The sequence below is a fragment of the Tupaia chinensis genome, unplaced genomic scaffold (assembly GCF_000334495.1).
Source record: "Tupaia chinensis unplaced genomic scaffold, TupChi_1.0 Scaffold000097_1, whole genome shotgun sequence".
Classification (NCBI taxonomy): domain Eukaryota; kingdom Metazoa; phylum Chordata; class Mammalia; order Scandentia; family Tupaiidae; genus Tupaia; species Tupaia belangeri.
The window spans coordinates 8,655,636-8,671,625 of NW_006159559.1; the positions used below are offsets into that span (position 1 = coordinate 8,655,636).

Consider the following 15,990-nt stretch of genomic DNA (forward strand, 5'->3'; position numbering starts at 1 on the left):
CTCACACTTTTTGGTAATGTTTGCTCATCATAACTTGGTACAGATAAAAGAGATTGTATGTTACTGGTGTCTACTGGGAAGAGGCCAGGGATGCTGGTAAACATTCTACAATGCACAGGACAGCCTATACAACCAAGAATTATCCAGCTAAAAATGTCAATAGTACAGAGATTGGTGCAGTGGCTAAGTGTGAAAACACTAGAGCCAGACTACCTTGGTTCAAATACAACTCCATTACTCACTGCTTACTAGGCTACGTGGCCTGGACAAGTTGACTTCTATGCCTCAGTTTCCTCATCTGAAACTACAGAACAATGTATGGGTTGTCAGAAAAGTCATGATGCATTTTTGCTTAAAAAAAATACGTCATGACTTTTCAGACAAACCAATAGCTAACCGACAGGCATGTGATTAAGACTTAAGAAGAAATATGTGCTATGGTTTAAATTTTTAAAGGAAATCAGTGAATGACTGCAGCAAGTTAAAGTACAATATGACCTGTAGTCATTCCTTTTGGGCTGTTCTCCTTTTAAAACATTAACAAATATACTGATGTCATCCACCTAGCATTAAGTATCACTCTCCATCTATGAAGTCACAAATGTAACTGTTCATATATCTAATATAATCTCCTATACTTACATTCTGCTGCTTCCTTAATAAATTAATCATAACTGTCTGCTCAAAGAGATATAAAAAACTGTCATTTTACACTATGCATGGTATACTCAAGAGTTTGAGATACGGAACATTAAAACTTCTAACTATTTTTCTTCCTCACTACTACCAAAACTATAAAAGAACATTTCTTTAGTCCCAGAACAAGTATTACTCAAATAATCATAGTACAAGAGACCTCATGTAATTTAATCTGAGCCCATTTTTAATAGAAGTTGAGGTTTAGAATTTGCCAACTTGCCCAACTAGATATATAATTAACTACTCAATCTAGAACTTGGTCAATTCTCTCGATATCAAATAAATTTAATGTAGAAGCATCCTCTTATTTGTATCCCAAGCAAGGCAATGAATAGAAAACAGAACTTAAGAATTATTAAGTGCTTTTTTTTTTTCAAATCAAACAGCAATAACCCCTCTCCCCTAAAGTACTTTCATTATTACCCTACCAAAAGTTCCCTTCGCCATTTCAAGAAGCAGTTATCATTCTACAGAATCTCTAAAAAGCTTTCTCTAATTAAAACAATGCATTATCTATCTATTGGCTTAAGTCTGTGTTATTTGGTTATTAGCTACCATTTTGCAAAATCTATACATAGTACATGAAATCTCTGGGGTGCTAATGGGCCCTATGTATTGATAAAGAAATCTTTTGTGGTAACAAAGCAGTTCATCAAAATATGACATCTAAAATTTTTGACACCTTTCTAGGAAATTCTCCAGTCTTTGGCTAAGTACATTAGACATTGACCAGCAAATATTTAAAACATTTTCAAGAATTCTGTAAATAGAGTAGGGGGACCAGCAGTTAGCATAATGGCTATGTCGCTGGACTCCCATGTAGTCGACCGCGGTTCGAATCCCGGACCCGGTGGCTTAAACTCACGCCGGGCGCGTGTGTGTGCATGCCCAAGATCCCAAGAGGAGAAGGGATTATAGTGTGACCATCCCCCCTGGGGGGTATTTCTCGCTTTCTATCTCTGTCTATGTCTGTCTGGCAATCGCACACACCCTATAAAAAAAAAAAAAAAAAAAAAGAGTAGGAAATGTCCTAGATTATTTTCATATATTAAACAAAATTCATATTATCTAGAATGATGATTATTTTCACAAACATGGTCATTAGCAAGCACGCAATAAGCACTTCTTGAGATCATTGGTATTTATGACTTAAAGCTTTCAATTTCTTAAAAGGTAAAATATTTTGTGAAATTAACAAGTTTGAAAAACGCATTATTCTCATTTGTCTAACATGGTAAGTATACAAATTACAAAATAAAAAAGTATACATAGTTCACTTACATTTGATTCTTTGCAGCTTGCCTCTGAGCTTTTCTTTCTTTCCTTTTCTGATCTGGTGGCTTAGCAAAAACAATTTCGATATTTTCTCCCTCCAAGTCTTTGCCATTCATCTCTTCCATAGCCTTAAAAAATTAAATAATGATCAACAAAAAAGCAGATCTGTCAAAACAATCATGATTCACTTAAAATTTAACATCGGACTCAGTTCCTTGAAACAGCAGTAATGTGCTGTATCAAGAGAAGCTGGAGCCCACATAAAGACTACTGGTTCAATCTCTGGTTGAATCTGGCCCAACTGGCCTGAGACACACTAGGCACAAGGAGGAATGCCCAAGATTCAAGGGATTAGAATACTGGAGGATCACAACAAGCCCAGACTCTGTGGAGGATGCTCATCTCTCTCTCTTACATTCACTTTCACATGCATGTGTACCCTATCATGAAAAAGGAAAACAAACATTTCTTAAAAATCACTTATGTGACTTGGTCAGTAAAATGAAATGTGACTGTTAGATTTTACTTAGAGATCCCATCTTAAATTAGTCTTACTTAGACAATTGCTAAACTTAATTGAAATAAGGTCAATAAAGGTTAACTTGAATGTATTCCACCATCTCAAGTATGTCAATTTTTTTTTAACATTCTGATTCTAAGATGACTAAAAATTGTTAAGTCTGATTTAGATGCCTCAGATAATTCACCATTCACTTACCTTGACAGCACCATCTCGCTCATCAAAATGAATGAAAGCATAATCTTTTAGTTTCTTCACCCGCTCCAGTTTCCCAAACTGACTAAATGCCTTTTCTAAGATCTCTTCTGTTACCGTATTGGCAAGGTTACGTACAAACAGCACTTTTACCTGAAATGAAAATAATTTTTAAAATTCCTTGTACATTTCCAAAGAGTTCAATTTCCAAGATGCTACCACTCCAAAATGCATAATCATCTCAAAGCACAAGTATCAGAACGATGTCAGGAATCGAAAGCAAAGTCTCCAATGCCTTTAGTTAAATACCAAAAAACAGGATGCTGGATAGGGTCATAAAACCCAACAGTCATTTTGTCAAAAGATATCAATGACAAAAACAGCTTTTAAAAGGATGCTCAGGGCCAACTGGTGGCAGTGATTAAGGTGGCTGGATCCCACATGACTAGCTGCACAGTTTAAGTCTCGAACCCGGTGGCTTGAAAATCACACCAGGCATGCATTTGTGCGTGTCCAAGATCCCAGGATGAGAATGTGAAAAAAGGAATTCCAGCATGACCATCCCCCCAGAGGGGTGATTTCTCACTTTTCTTCTCTCCAGTACACGTACTCTAAGCAAAGGCTCTCCTTTTTTTTTTTTTGGAGAGGTTTATGCTATAAGGGCGCGTGCGCTCGCGAGACAGAGAGAGACATAGAGACAGAAAGCGAGAAATCACCCCCCAGGGGGGATGGTTACGCCGCAATCCCTTCTCCTCCATTCTCCTCTCGGGATCTTGGGCACGCGCGCACACGCGTCCGGCGTGAGTTCCAAGCCACCGGGTCCGGGACATGAACCGCGGTCGACCACGTGGGAGTCCAGCGACATACCCATTACACTAACTGCTGGTTCCCAAGGCTCTCCTTTTTTTTTGAGAGATTTTTTTTTTTTTAAACACATTCCCTCCCTAGAGACAGAAAGTGAAAAATCACCTCCTAGTGGGTATGGCCATGCTGCAATCCCTTCTCCTCCATTCTCCTTGCAGTATCTTGTGCATACACACGTGTGCCCGGTGTTAAGTTTTAAGCCACTGGGTAGCTTAAACTGTAACAGACTATGTTGAAGTGCAGCTATATAACCATTAGGCCATCTACTGGTCACAAACCTCTTAAAAACAAAACAAAACAAAACACAAAACAAAACAAAAAGCACATCCAAGATCCCAAACTATTTTAAGACTGAAATACCAGGGACCAGCAGATGGCAAAATGGTATGTCACTGGACTCCACAGTCAAGTCCCAGACCCAAAGGCTTAAAATTCCCACCAAGCATGTGTGCCAAAAATCTCAAGAGGAGACTGATGGAGAGGGGAATAAGGCGTGGCCATCACCTGTGGGGGACGATTTCTCACTTTGTGTCTCAGCCTCTCCAGAGCACAGGCACTCAATAGCAAAAACCTCTTAAAACAAAACAAAACAAAAAAATGACAACACTAAATGCAGATTGAGTCATGAAATGACACTGTTCCTTTGGAAAAAATTTTGACAGTTTTTTAAAAAACTAAATATACTCTTACCATATAATCCAGCATCTTTGGTATTTACCCAAAGGGTTGAAAACTTATATTCACAGAAAAATACAAACATAGGTATTTATAGTAGCTTTATAATTGTCAAAAGTTGAAAATGAGCAAAAAGTCCTTCAGTAAGTGAATGGATAAACTATTATATACAGAATACAATATTATTCATCACTGTAAAGAAATGAGCTATAAAGCCACAAGTTCTCATGGAATAACCTTAAATGTGTATTACTAAGTGAAAAGAAGCCAATCTGAAAAGATGACATAATGAATTCTGACTATGTGACATTTTGAAAAGACAAAATTATGGAGACAGTAAAAAGTGATTGTGGGATAGATCAGCAGTTAATGCACTGCTCTGTGAGGATGACACATTTGGGAAGTTCCAGGTTGAACATACTGGGGCCCAGGACCCAACGTTAGATGAAGTTGAAGGTAGATTATAATGAATTCTGACTATGTGACATTTTGAAAAGACAAAATTATGGAGACAGTAAAAAGTGATTGTGGGATAGATCAGCAGTTAATGCACTGCTCTGTGAGGATGACACATTTGGGAAGTTCCATAGAACTTAGATGAAGTTGAGGGTAGATTACAGTGCGGAGACCTTGTTGGAGATTCATAGATGTGTACGTGCATGAATGCATGTGTTGCGACTCCCAGGAGGAGTTTAAGAAAAACTTTTAAAAAATCAGACTGTCAAGGGTTGGAGAGAATGAAGAGCAGGAAGAGAAGCACAGAGGACTTTTACAGTAGGTAAACTACTCTGGCTAATAGTTTGTCAAAACCCATAAAAATCTACAATACCTACAGTGAACTCTAATATAAACTATGAACTTTGGGTGATCAATGTAAATTCATCAGTTTTACCAAATATATCACGTAAGTATAGGAGCTACTGGTAATTCATTGTACTTTCTATTAAATTTTGCTGTAAACGTACAGCTGCTACAAAAACGATATATTTAAATGGATAAACATACACTGTATAGTGATTTTTATTAAACTGGTAATTACTTATAGCCCAAAAAAAGGTAATCATTTCCTAACAATTTGAGTACCATGCCCTAAGAGAGCTGTTGAATGTTTTAACACTTAACAAAGGTGGCCAAAATTAAGTAAGGCCTGTTTAGGAATCTTAAATAGAGAGAATGTTCAATACATTGATTATATAAATTTTTCACTCAATCTTGAAAGCTTTTCAAATACAAATTCAAAATTTTAAACTTTTGGCTAATAAACAGTATCATCTCCCTCTAAAAATACATGAGTATCATCTGAATTTGTTAACACTTAAAAGGGTGCTAAGCCAGTGAGAGCTTCATAGATAAGAGGAATAACAAATCCAATATTCTCTATTCTCTAAGATGACTTAGCTCCTAATAATATTCATATTCACCTGGCAGTTTACACTCCTCCCCCTTTGATTCACCAGAGTTATTTGCATTTGACACCTCCCCTATAACTATTACAGGGAAATTCTTAAAAAGACAAAACTGCAAAGTGCAATACTATGTAGTGAAGTGTTGGCTCAAGAGATGTTTATTCTCATAGGATGTCTCAACTAACTGCTGAAGCAGGATACCTAATAATAGCTAAACATTGTAACTGCAGCAGCCCTGCTAGGGCCAGTATGTTCACTATTTTTAGGATAACTTTAACACAAAAACTATGTAAGCTAATGGCGCCATTCCCCAAACTCAGAAATTGCACTTACAATCCATAGAAAAATGGAAGTGAGCCAACTCTGAAGCATGTAGGCTACCTACTTTATCATGAGATTATGGTGGCTACACAATTATGACTAAATGTCCATGAATAAATCTGTATATATATATTCACTTTCCAAGCTCATGGTTTTCCAAGTATGTGGCCCTAATCTTAGTAAAGAACAGTCTTCTTACCTTCAATATATGATTTTAAAAATGTACACAATTCATTTTATGTCTCCCCATTCCACCCTTCTCCCATCAACTCTTAAAAAAATATTTTTATCTTGACTATCATTACCTTTGCCATAACCTCAGGATCAGGATCTTCTATAGGATCAGCCCATTCTACAGTTCCAACATTGCCCCAGACCTTGACTTTACCACTCATTAACCTACGCCTTGCCTGGGCAGCTGTTTTGTGATCTTCATATTCAAGAAAACAAAAGCCTCTGTTTTTTTTCTTGTCATCCGGTTGGTGGTATAAAATGACATCTGTAAGACCCTCTGAAAACAAGCAACCAGTCCAGGAAAATTAGATTAACTAGCAATAACAAGTAGATCAAAATATCTATTTTCCTGATGTAATTCATATATATTAAAATAAAAACTAATCCCTCTTCTTCACTAGCAATCTTTACAATAAATAAAATTTCCTAATCCATCCTTCCTAGTTTTCCCAGCATAGAGACCCCCCCATGAAAATGTATTTAATCAAATGAAAAGTCTGCTTTGCTTGCACTAATTAAAATCACAGTGAGATAGTAAAATATTTACATAATGGTTTTTAAAAAATGTCATTATAGGTCAAACATGATCAGATTTTTTTATACAAGCAAATGTTAATATTCTTTTTAATGGTATTTTTTCTGATTTTAGGTAATTTTCTAGTGAAATAGAAAATACTATTAGGTCATCAGAAAAGTCATGACACACTTTTGCATAGAAAAAAAGAGGAAAAAATACATCATGACTCTTCTGATGATCCTACAGTAGTACATAAGAAATTCAGATGTTCCTCTTGAGCCAATATACAGTGTATTTTGGATGGAAAATTCATTTGTATGCTGTAATGATGTATAGTGAATTGATGTAAAAAAATAAATTTAAAGAGCAAAAATAAATTTAAATAAATAAACTCTTTCTAAACTACTGAAAAAAAAAAAAGAAAGAAATTCAGATGTTCCTGGAGACTGATAACAGGCTGATAATTTGCTATACACTACTGGCAGAAAGAAATATTTTCTAATAAAAGCAGCCTGTCATTTGAAAACTGTTATCAAAGATGTTTTACAGCTCGAAGAAATTACACTATATTGATCATTTATAATCTGCTTGCAGCAAGAATACATACTCCTATAATCTGAAAAGATCCAATCACAATTCATACAATTCTAAGACTATCAACTAGCATCTAGAAAAAGAACACACAAAGGAAAACGATCTTGCACAACAGGGGCACCAGAACAATAATCTTTAAGACTTGAGTTTGGCTGCATGCATTCATTACCCTCGTGTATAATTTACCCCAAACACTTTGTGCCCACTTTCCTTATCTGAAAATCACGCTAACCTCAAAAAGTTGTACCGAGATTCAATGAGTCAATTAATGTTGTCTAGAACAATGCTCAAGACAGAAACTTATTTTCTACATTATTATAAATTGCACCTCCTTCCAAATAAATCCAACTTACCTGTTACTTTGCTAAATTCTTCAAGAATCTGTTCCTTGGTTTTACTCTTAGGAATAGAGCCCACAAAAAGCCTATTGTTGGCAACCGAGATGCAGACACCAATGTGTTTTCCAGAGCGAATTTCATGATTATTATACTGAAAGGGGGAAAAGTGTATCATATTCTTAAATTACTTACAATACCCAATTATTGTGTTTATTATAGAATATATGTAGATCTCATACACAAAAGCAAAACATAGTGCTTTCATCATTTAAAAGTCTACACAACTTCAAAAACTGCTAATCCTAGTAATACCTTAATTTCTATTTTAATTTGTTCTGCTTCTAACAAGTTATTTTCATGCAAAAACAACTGATTCCAAAGCTAGTAAGCATTACGTCTTTTTATTAACCAGCACCTAAACCTATTTTCCTTCCCTCTTATAAAAAAGCAGCAATAATGAATTTCTGACTTCAAATATTTAAATGTAAAAATGAGCTCCTTGGGACCAGCATAAGGCATAATGGTTGTGTCACTGGATAGTCAACCGTGACTCAGGTCCCAGATTCTGTGGCTTAAAACTCACGCAAGGAGCATGTGCATGCATACCTAAAATCCCTAGGGAAGAATGGGGAAGGGAATACAGCATGGCCATCCATCCCCATGGGGAGTGATTTTTCACTTTCTGTCTGTCTCTCCAGCAATCACACACATCACACACTATAGCAAAAATCTCTTTAAAATCATTCTCTAGGAGAGATAGATACACCACAGTCCCTTCTTATTTTCCTCTCTAGATTTTGGACATGCATCCACACACACCCAGCATGTATGTTTTCAAGCTGCTAGGTCCCAGTTTAAAACATGGAGTCAGCCATATGGGATCCAGTGCATTAACCACCATACCACGTGCTGGCCACCTCCCCAGGCCTATTTCTATTTCTCCACATTCTTGTCAGAGACATAAAACTAAAATAAAACAAATGAACTAGAGGCCCAAACACACAGGTATAGGCAGTAGAGGTGTGGCTGCACAAACCTGGAGCCATATATGAGGGTTCATGGTTCTCCCCAGGGCTACCTAAGTGTGCTAACTGTGGCACCTCAAATAAATCCAACCTGAAAGCTTCTGCTGCTACTTCTGTCTCTCCACAGTACCTTAGCTATTTCATATATCAATTCTCATACATGGAAGTTTTGCACTTCGAAAACTGAAGAAAATGCTTTGAAACTTCCACCATCCAATCTCTTCATACCTAGAAACTGAGCTCAACCATCAAATACTCTTCAATTCCTAAATACTATAGAGGTCAACAAAAACACCCATCCATGTTAACATAGACCAACAATTTTCAACAGGAATGATTTTGTCCCCCAGGGCACATAGAGTTTTGCTGCCAACAACTTGAAGTGGGGGAGTAGGCACATGCTGCTGGTTATCTAACAGGTAGATAGAGACCAGAGTTACTGGTAAACATCCTACAAATCATAGTGAACAGCCTACCGCAATGATTTATCTAGTCTTAAACACCAGTAATAGTGCTCAGTTTGAGAAATCCTGTTACATACTTGGTTTTCTCATACAGTATTTACATGTCTATGTCCAATAGACAAAGAACTTTTCCCTTCTTTTCAATTCTCTTGTGATTTTGGCATGCACACACACACATGCCTGGCATGAGTTTCAAGCTGCTGGACCCAGGACTTGAACCATGGTCAGCCGTGTGGGATCCAGTGCCTTAACCGTCACACCACCTACAGGTCCTTTTTTTTTTTTAATTTAAATTGGCTATAGGGTGTGTGTGTTCACCAGTGACAGAGAAAGTGAGAAACCACCCCCATTCCTGGAGGGGATGGCCATGTCAGTCTCTCTTCCATTCTCCTCAGGATTTTTAGACAGGTCGGTGTGTTTTGCTAGCCACCAGTCTAGGACCCAAACCATACTTGGCCGTGTGGGAGCCAGCTTCCTAAACCACCATTGCACCGGCTGGTCCCCAAAAACCTCTTGAAAGCAGAAATGTTCAAGTTACCTGAAAACAGAAAAGCTTATGGTGGAATCCATCGATGCATGAGATTAAGGACTAGGAGACTATGATACCTTATTTACACATAAGTTTATGGTATGAATACAGTAAACTGCTTTAAGACCTTAACATTTCCTGGGGCCAGTAGGTGGCACAATTGTTAAGGTGCTAGATTCCCACATGTATATGGTTCGAGTCCTGAACCCCGTGGCTTGAAACTCATGCCAGGTGCATGCATGCCCAAAAGGAGAGGAGAATGGAAAAGGGATTGCAGTGTGGCCATCTAACCTCAGGGTGATTTTTCACTTTCTGTCTCTCTGGCAAGCACACATGCCCTATAGCAAAGACTAAAATAAAATGAAAACAATAAAAAAAAAACTCTACATTTCCTAGATTCTTTACTATGTTCTATCAACTTCAGTAACAAATCAGCGGCTTCCTATTCTATCTTCTATTCTCTAACTCTAGCCATTGACAAAAACAGTAACAACATCAGAAAAACGGAAGGTCACACAGTGTTTATAAAAGGAAAAACAAATTATTTGAGTAATGATTTGGTGTGATTCTTTTCCTACGCTTTTTTCACAATCTTCTAAAGAAGAACAATTTACTCTAAAAAAATACCTAATAAAAGGGACAGCAGGCAGTATCAAGAGATTAAGGTGCTGGATTCCCTCATTGCTTACTATAGCTTGAAGCCTAGACCCAGTGGGTTGATAAATCACAACAAATAAATATTAGTAGCCAAATAAATGTTTTTTAAAAATATTTAATTATTGTGGACCCAGCAGGTTGGCATGATGCTTAAGGCACTGGACTGCCACACATGGTCGGCTGCTGTTCCATCTCAGATCTGATGGCTTACTTTCTCTGTCACTGGTGAGCATGAAAATAATAAATAAAATTAATAAATCATTTAAAAGAATCTAATTACTGGTGGGAAAAGCTAGAATATTTAAAAATACTACTGAGGGCAACCAAAATCCTACAAGAAATCTAGGTGAGAAACACAGAACAACAGAGAACAGAAAAAACTCTACTAAGGCAACTGTAGTCAGAAAAATACTGGGAAGATAGCCTATCTGTAATGCAGCCAACTCTTCTATCAAAGATCAATATTTGGAGTGCTGCTGTGAAGTACTAATAACTGTTTCATTATCAACACAAAAACCATTTCTTTCCTCCCAACCCATCTTGACTGACCCTGCTTATCAAGTTAATCGAGGCAGAGCAGGTAGAAGGTATGAAGGACGGCTGTGGCATCTAAATATAAATGATGAGAAGATTTATCAACACTTGCAAAACTAGTAACTCTTCTCTACCACAGTTTTTCAATGTAAAAAAAAAAAAAAAAAAAACTTAAAACTATTACAGATAAGTATACAGCCAGTATACACTGGTTCTCCAATGAAAGTAAGTCAAATGAGAACAGGGCATACTGTCCAAATACAACTAATATCTAGAAATACACATTTTTCTAAAGGAAGTAACACTCCATCTGTAGAATCAGTATTTTCTATGTTATTTTATTTACTTATTTATTTTTAAATTTGCCATAGGGCACGTGCACTCATGAGAGAGGAAGAAATTGAGAGAGGCCAAGTTGCCAAATCCAGGACTTGAACGGCAGTCAGCCATATAGGAATCCAGTGCCTCAACCACCACACCACCTATTAACCCATATGCTTTTTTCTTTTAAGGATTTTGCCATAGGGCATGTGCCCAGAGAGGCAGTGAGAGGGAAAGTGAGAAATAAACCCCTGGGAGGATAGCCACAAAGCAATTCCTTCTCCTCCATTGTCCTGGGATTTTGGATGCACATGCACAAGCGCCTAGAGTTTGAGTTTCAAGCCAAGTATGAGACTCAAACCATGGCTAGCCATATGAAGTCCAGTCCCTTAACCACCACACCACTGGCTGGCATAGTATTCATTTTTTTATTCTTTTTTAAAAAGATTTATTTGTTTTCAATTTTATTTATTATCATTAGTCTTCAATTTTGACCAGAGAGTGGCTGAAAGAGAGAAAGGGAGCATGAGAAAGCAAGCCTCCAGGTCCAGGATTTGAACCATGGTTGTTGGTTATGTGGAAGTCCAATGCCTCAACCACACCACCTTTTGCCCCCCCCATACATTTTTAATGCACATTCAAAATCATTAACATTTCGTGTTCTAATACTAGTCACCTTAAAAGCAAAAACTTTCTGGGCCTCTCATGTACAATGATTTTAGGCACAGGGAAAAGGATCCCATAAGCATATCTTAATATAAACTCCCAGTCTCGGCAACAAGAAAAACAGATGTGTGTACACATGTGCACAAAATCGTCACAGAACAGAGAAATGGAAGAAAAGCAAATTCGCAGAATCAGCAGGTGGCGTGGTGGTTGAGGGCACTGGACTCCAACATGGATGACCACAGTTCGAGTCATGGACCTGGCAGCTTGCTTTTCCGTCTCACTCACTCATTCACTCACTCTCTCTCTCTCTCTCCCTTTCTGGTCAAATTAAAATAAATAAATAGTTATAAATGATTCTTAAAAAAAAAAAATTAATTCAGCATGACCACATACTATGAGGGTGGGGGTTAAGTACTCAATGGGATTGTGCACCTTCTCCTGGTGAAGGTATATATACCCTTCAGCAACAAAAAGAAACTGTGGGAAAATGTGATTAAAGTATGAGTTATCTGGGTGTAGAAAACAACAAAAAGATTTTTCTAATCCCAGTAGGTGGGGAACCAGCAGTTAGCGTAATGGCTATGTCGCTGGACTCCCATGTAGTCGACCGCGGTTTGCGTCCCGAACCCGGCAGCTTAAAACTCACGCTGGGCGCGTGTGCGTGCGTGCCCAAGATCCAGAGAGGAGAATGGAGAAGGGATTGTGGCGTGACCATCCCCACTGGGGGGGGATTTCTCGCTTTCTGTCTCTATGTCGCTCTCTCTCTGTCTGGCGAGCGCACGCACCCTGTAACGAAAACAGCTCCAAAAAAAAAAATAATAATCCCAGTAGGTGGGTAACAGTGAGTCAGATGACAGGACAACACAAGAACAAATCTGAACCTTAATAAAGATTCTAGTACTGAAAAATCTTAACTCTGAAGAGTCAGGCAATAAAGACACTGATAACATAAAAAAAAAAAACAAAATATAATCTGTCCTGCCTAGAGAGGTGAGCCACAGGCATTAAAGAATTTAAAAAACCTAGTTTTCAGGCTCAGTACAACAGTAAGGTAACCAAATATGAGATGAATTATGATTATTAAATTAATGTTGGTTTATTAATTTAATAACACCAAAACTAGAATTTTTTACAGTCTGGAAGAGTCTCATAATTTATGCAAAAAAATTTTTTAAGAATTTTTATTTTAGAGGGCCAGCAGGTGGTGTGATGGTAAAGGGTGCTGGACTCCCACGTGGCCAACTGGAGGCTTGCTTTCTCACTTTCTCTTGCTCTCTCATTCTGACCCTCTCTGGTCAAATTAAATAAAGTTAAATAATTCTTTTAAAAAATAAACAAAAAAAAAAATTTAAGACTTTTTCATTTGGGGGACTAGCTAATGGCATGATGGTTACGTGGCCAGATTTCCAGGTAGTTGACCACAATTCAAGTCCCAGACCTGGCAGTTAAAATTCACGCTAGGCGCATTTGTGTGCATTCCCCAAATCCTGAGAGGATAATGGAGGAAAAGAGAATGCAGAATTGCCACACCTGTGGGAGGTTGATTTCTCACTTTCTGTCTCTGGCAAGAGCACGCACCCTATAGCAAAAATCTCTCTTTAAAAAAAAAAAGAAAAAGAAAAAAACCATTTGGGACCAGCAGATGATGAAATGGTTAAGTCACTGTACTGCCAACAGTCAATGGCATTTCAAGTCCCGGATATAGCGGCTTCAAACTCATGCAGGACGTGGAACTCACGTATACATGTGTACCCAAAATCCTGAGAGGAGAATGAAGGAGAAGGAATTGCGGCATGGCCATCCCCCCCGTGGAGGGGAGGGCCGAGATTTCTTGCTTTCTGCTTCTTTCTCTGGAAAGCACACACACCCTACGGCAAAATTTTCCCTCCCTAAAAAATTAATTCAATTTTACGTATTATTTTTCAATCTGCTAAGAGAGTGAGAGAGAGAGAGAACACATGCAAAAGCAAGCCGCCAGGCCCAGGACTCGAACCATGGTCAGCCATGCCCCGTCTAACACTTTAACCACGACACCACCTGCTAGGTTAAAAATTTTAAGTCACTTTTTCCTTCTCGTATAGACATCAATCACCATATTCCTAGAGATTTATCAATCTCAGATTTGGAACCTGATCCATCAAGTTGCTGCTCAGTTTAACACTTCTCAGCATAGCCACTACCTCCTAAGCTTGTCCCACTCTGATTTTCTTTAATTTGAAAGTCATCTTTACTTTGAGCCAAAATCTGCTTTCCTAAAATTTTGCATTAAGTCTATCCTACCTTTTTCTCAAAATGACAACACTACATATACCTGCACACAATACTCACGACTCAGGTCTTCTCTGGGTTTACTAATCTTTCCTTCCCCAATAATGGCAAACTAAAGTGTCTTCAAGAGATATTGACATTCTAAAGCATCAAAGTGTCACTAAAAAGTAACATCCATAACACATACTGTAAAGAAAGATTCAAAAGTTTAGAATAAACTGAGATGACTACAGAATCAGCATCCCTACAAGCCAAAATGCTCCAAAATCTGTAACTTTATGAGTGCCTACATGTCAAAGTGCAAAGTTCCACACCTAACCTCATGGGATAGGTTATAGTCAAAACACTAGAAATCAAGGATATTATATAAAATTCCCTTCAGGCCACAAACAAAGTACATATATAAAAATATAAATGAATTTTTCATTTAGACTTGTGACCCATCCCCAAGATGTCTCATTGAAGTAAAATCCAAAAAAATTTGAAATCTGATACACTTCTGATCCTAAGCATTTGGATAAGGAATACTTAACCTATACTAATTTACCCCTTCTAGACACCATGTCTGTATTACATTTAGTCCATTTTACCTTATTTGGCAACCATACCAACACTACTGGCTCACACCACAGCTTGTTAAATTGTGTACAGGACTTGCCTTTTGTCAATTTCATCTTGTTAGATGTAAACTATCTTTTCCAGGTTATCAAAATTTTCAGATCACGATTTTCTCATTCAAGGCATTAATCATTGTGTGAGCAGGTTCAAGTCACCTAACATTAGGAGGGCAGTCCAACTATTCTCTCATTAAAATGATTGATTAAGGGGCCAGCAGGTAGCATGGTGGTTAAGGCGCTGGACTCCCACATGGTTGACCACAGTTCAACACTACATATACCTGCACACAATACTCACGACTCAGGTCTTCTCTGGGTTTACTAATCTTTCCTTCCCCAATAATGGCAAACTAAAGTGTCTTCAAGAGATATTGACATTCTAAAGCATCAAAGTGTCACTAAAAAGTAACATCCATAACACATACTGTAAAGAAAGATTCAAAAGTTTAGAATAAACTGAGATGACTACAGAATCAGCATCCCTACAAGCCAAAATGCTCCAAAATCTGTAACTTTATGAGTGCCTACATGTCAAAGTGCAAAGTTCCACACCTAACCTCATGGGATAGGTTATAGTCAAAACACTAGAAATCAAGGATATTATATAAAATTCCCTTCAGGCCACAAACAAAGTACATATATAAAAATATAAATGAATTTTTCGTTTAGACTTGTGACCCATCCCCAAGATGTCTCATTGAAGTAAAATCCAAAAAAATTTGAAATCTGATACACTTCTGATCCTAAGCATTTGGATAAGGAATACTTAACCTATACTAATTTACCCCTTCTAGACACCATGTCTGTATTACATTTAGTCCATTTTACCTTATTTGGCAACCATACCAACACTACTGGCTCACACCACAGCTTGTTAAATTGTGTACAGGACTTGCCTTTTGTCAATTTCATCTTGTTAGATGTAAACTATCTTTTCCAGGTTATCAAAATCTTTTCAGATCACGATTTTCTCATTCAAGGCATTAATCATTGTGTGAGCAGGTTCAAGTCACCTAACATTAGGAGGGCAGTCCAACTATTCTCTCATTAAAATGATTGATTAAGGGGCCAGCAGGTAGCATGGTGGTTAAGGCGCTGGACTCCCACATGGTTGACCACAGTTTGAGTCCTGGACCTAGCAGCTTGCTTTCTCAGCCTCCCTCCCTCCCTTTCTCCCTCTCCCCCTTTTTGGTCAAAGCAAAGAATAATAATTTTTTAAAAATCATTGATTAAAAACTGGGATGATATATATATATATATTTTTTTTT

General features: G+C 37.6%; 1 protein-coding gene across 7 annotated transcripts in view; it reads right to left on the reverse strand.

The window, feature by feature from the left end:
* SYNCRIP (synaptotagmin binding cytoplasmic RNA interacting protein) overlaps window positions 1-15,990 on the reverse strand; it is a 40,785-nt gene that overhangs the window by 4,988 nt on the left and 19,807 nt on the right. For all 7 annotated transcript variants that reach the window (XM_027769914.1, XM_027769915.1, XM_027769913.1 and 4 more), the window contains 4 exons: window positions 7,654-7,789; window positions 6,261-6,466; window positions 2,693-2,842; window positions 1,981-2,102 (listed from right to left, as the gene is read on the reverse strand). In XM_027769914.1, coding sequence (XP_027625715.1) covers window positions 1,981-2,102; window positions 2,693-2,842; window positions 6,261-6,466; window positions 7,654-7,789 — 614 coding nt within the window. The remainder of the gene's footprint in view (window positions 1-1,980; window positions 2,103-2,692; window positions 2,843-6,260; window positions 6,467-7,653; window positions 7,790-15,990) is intronic.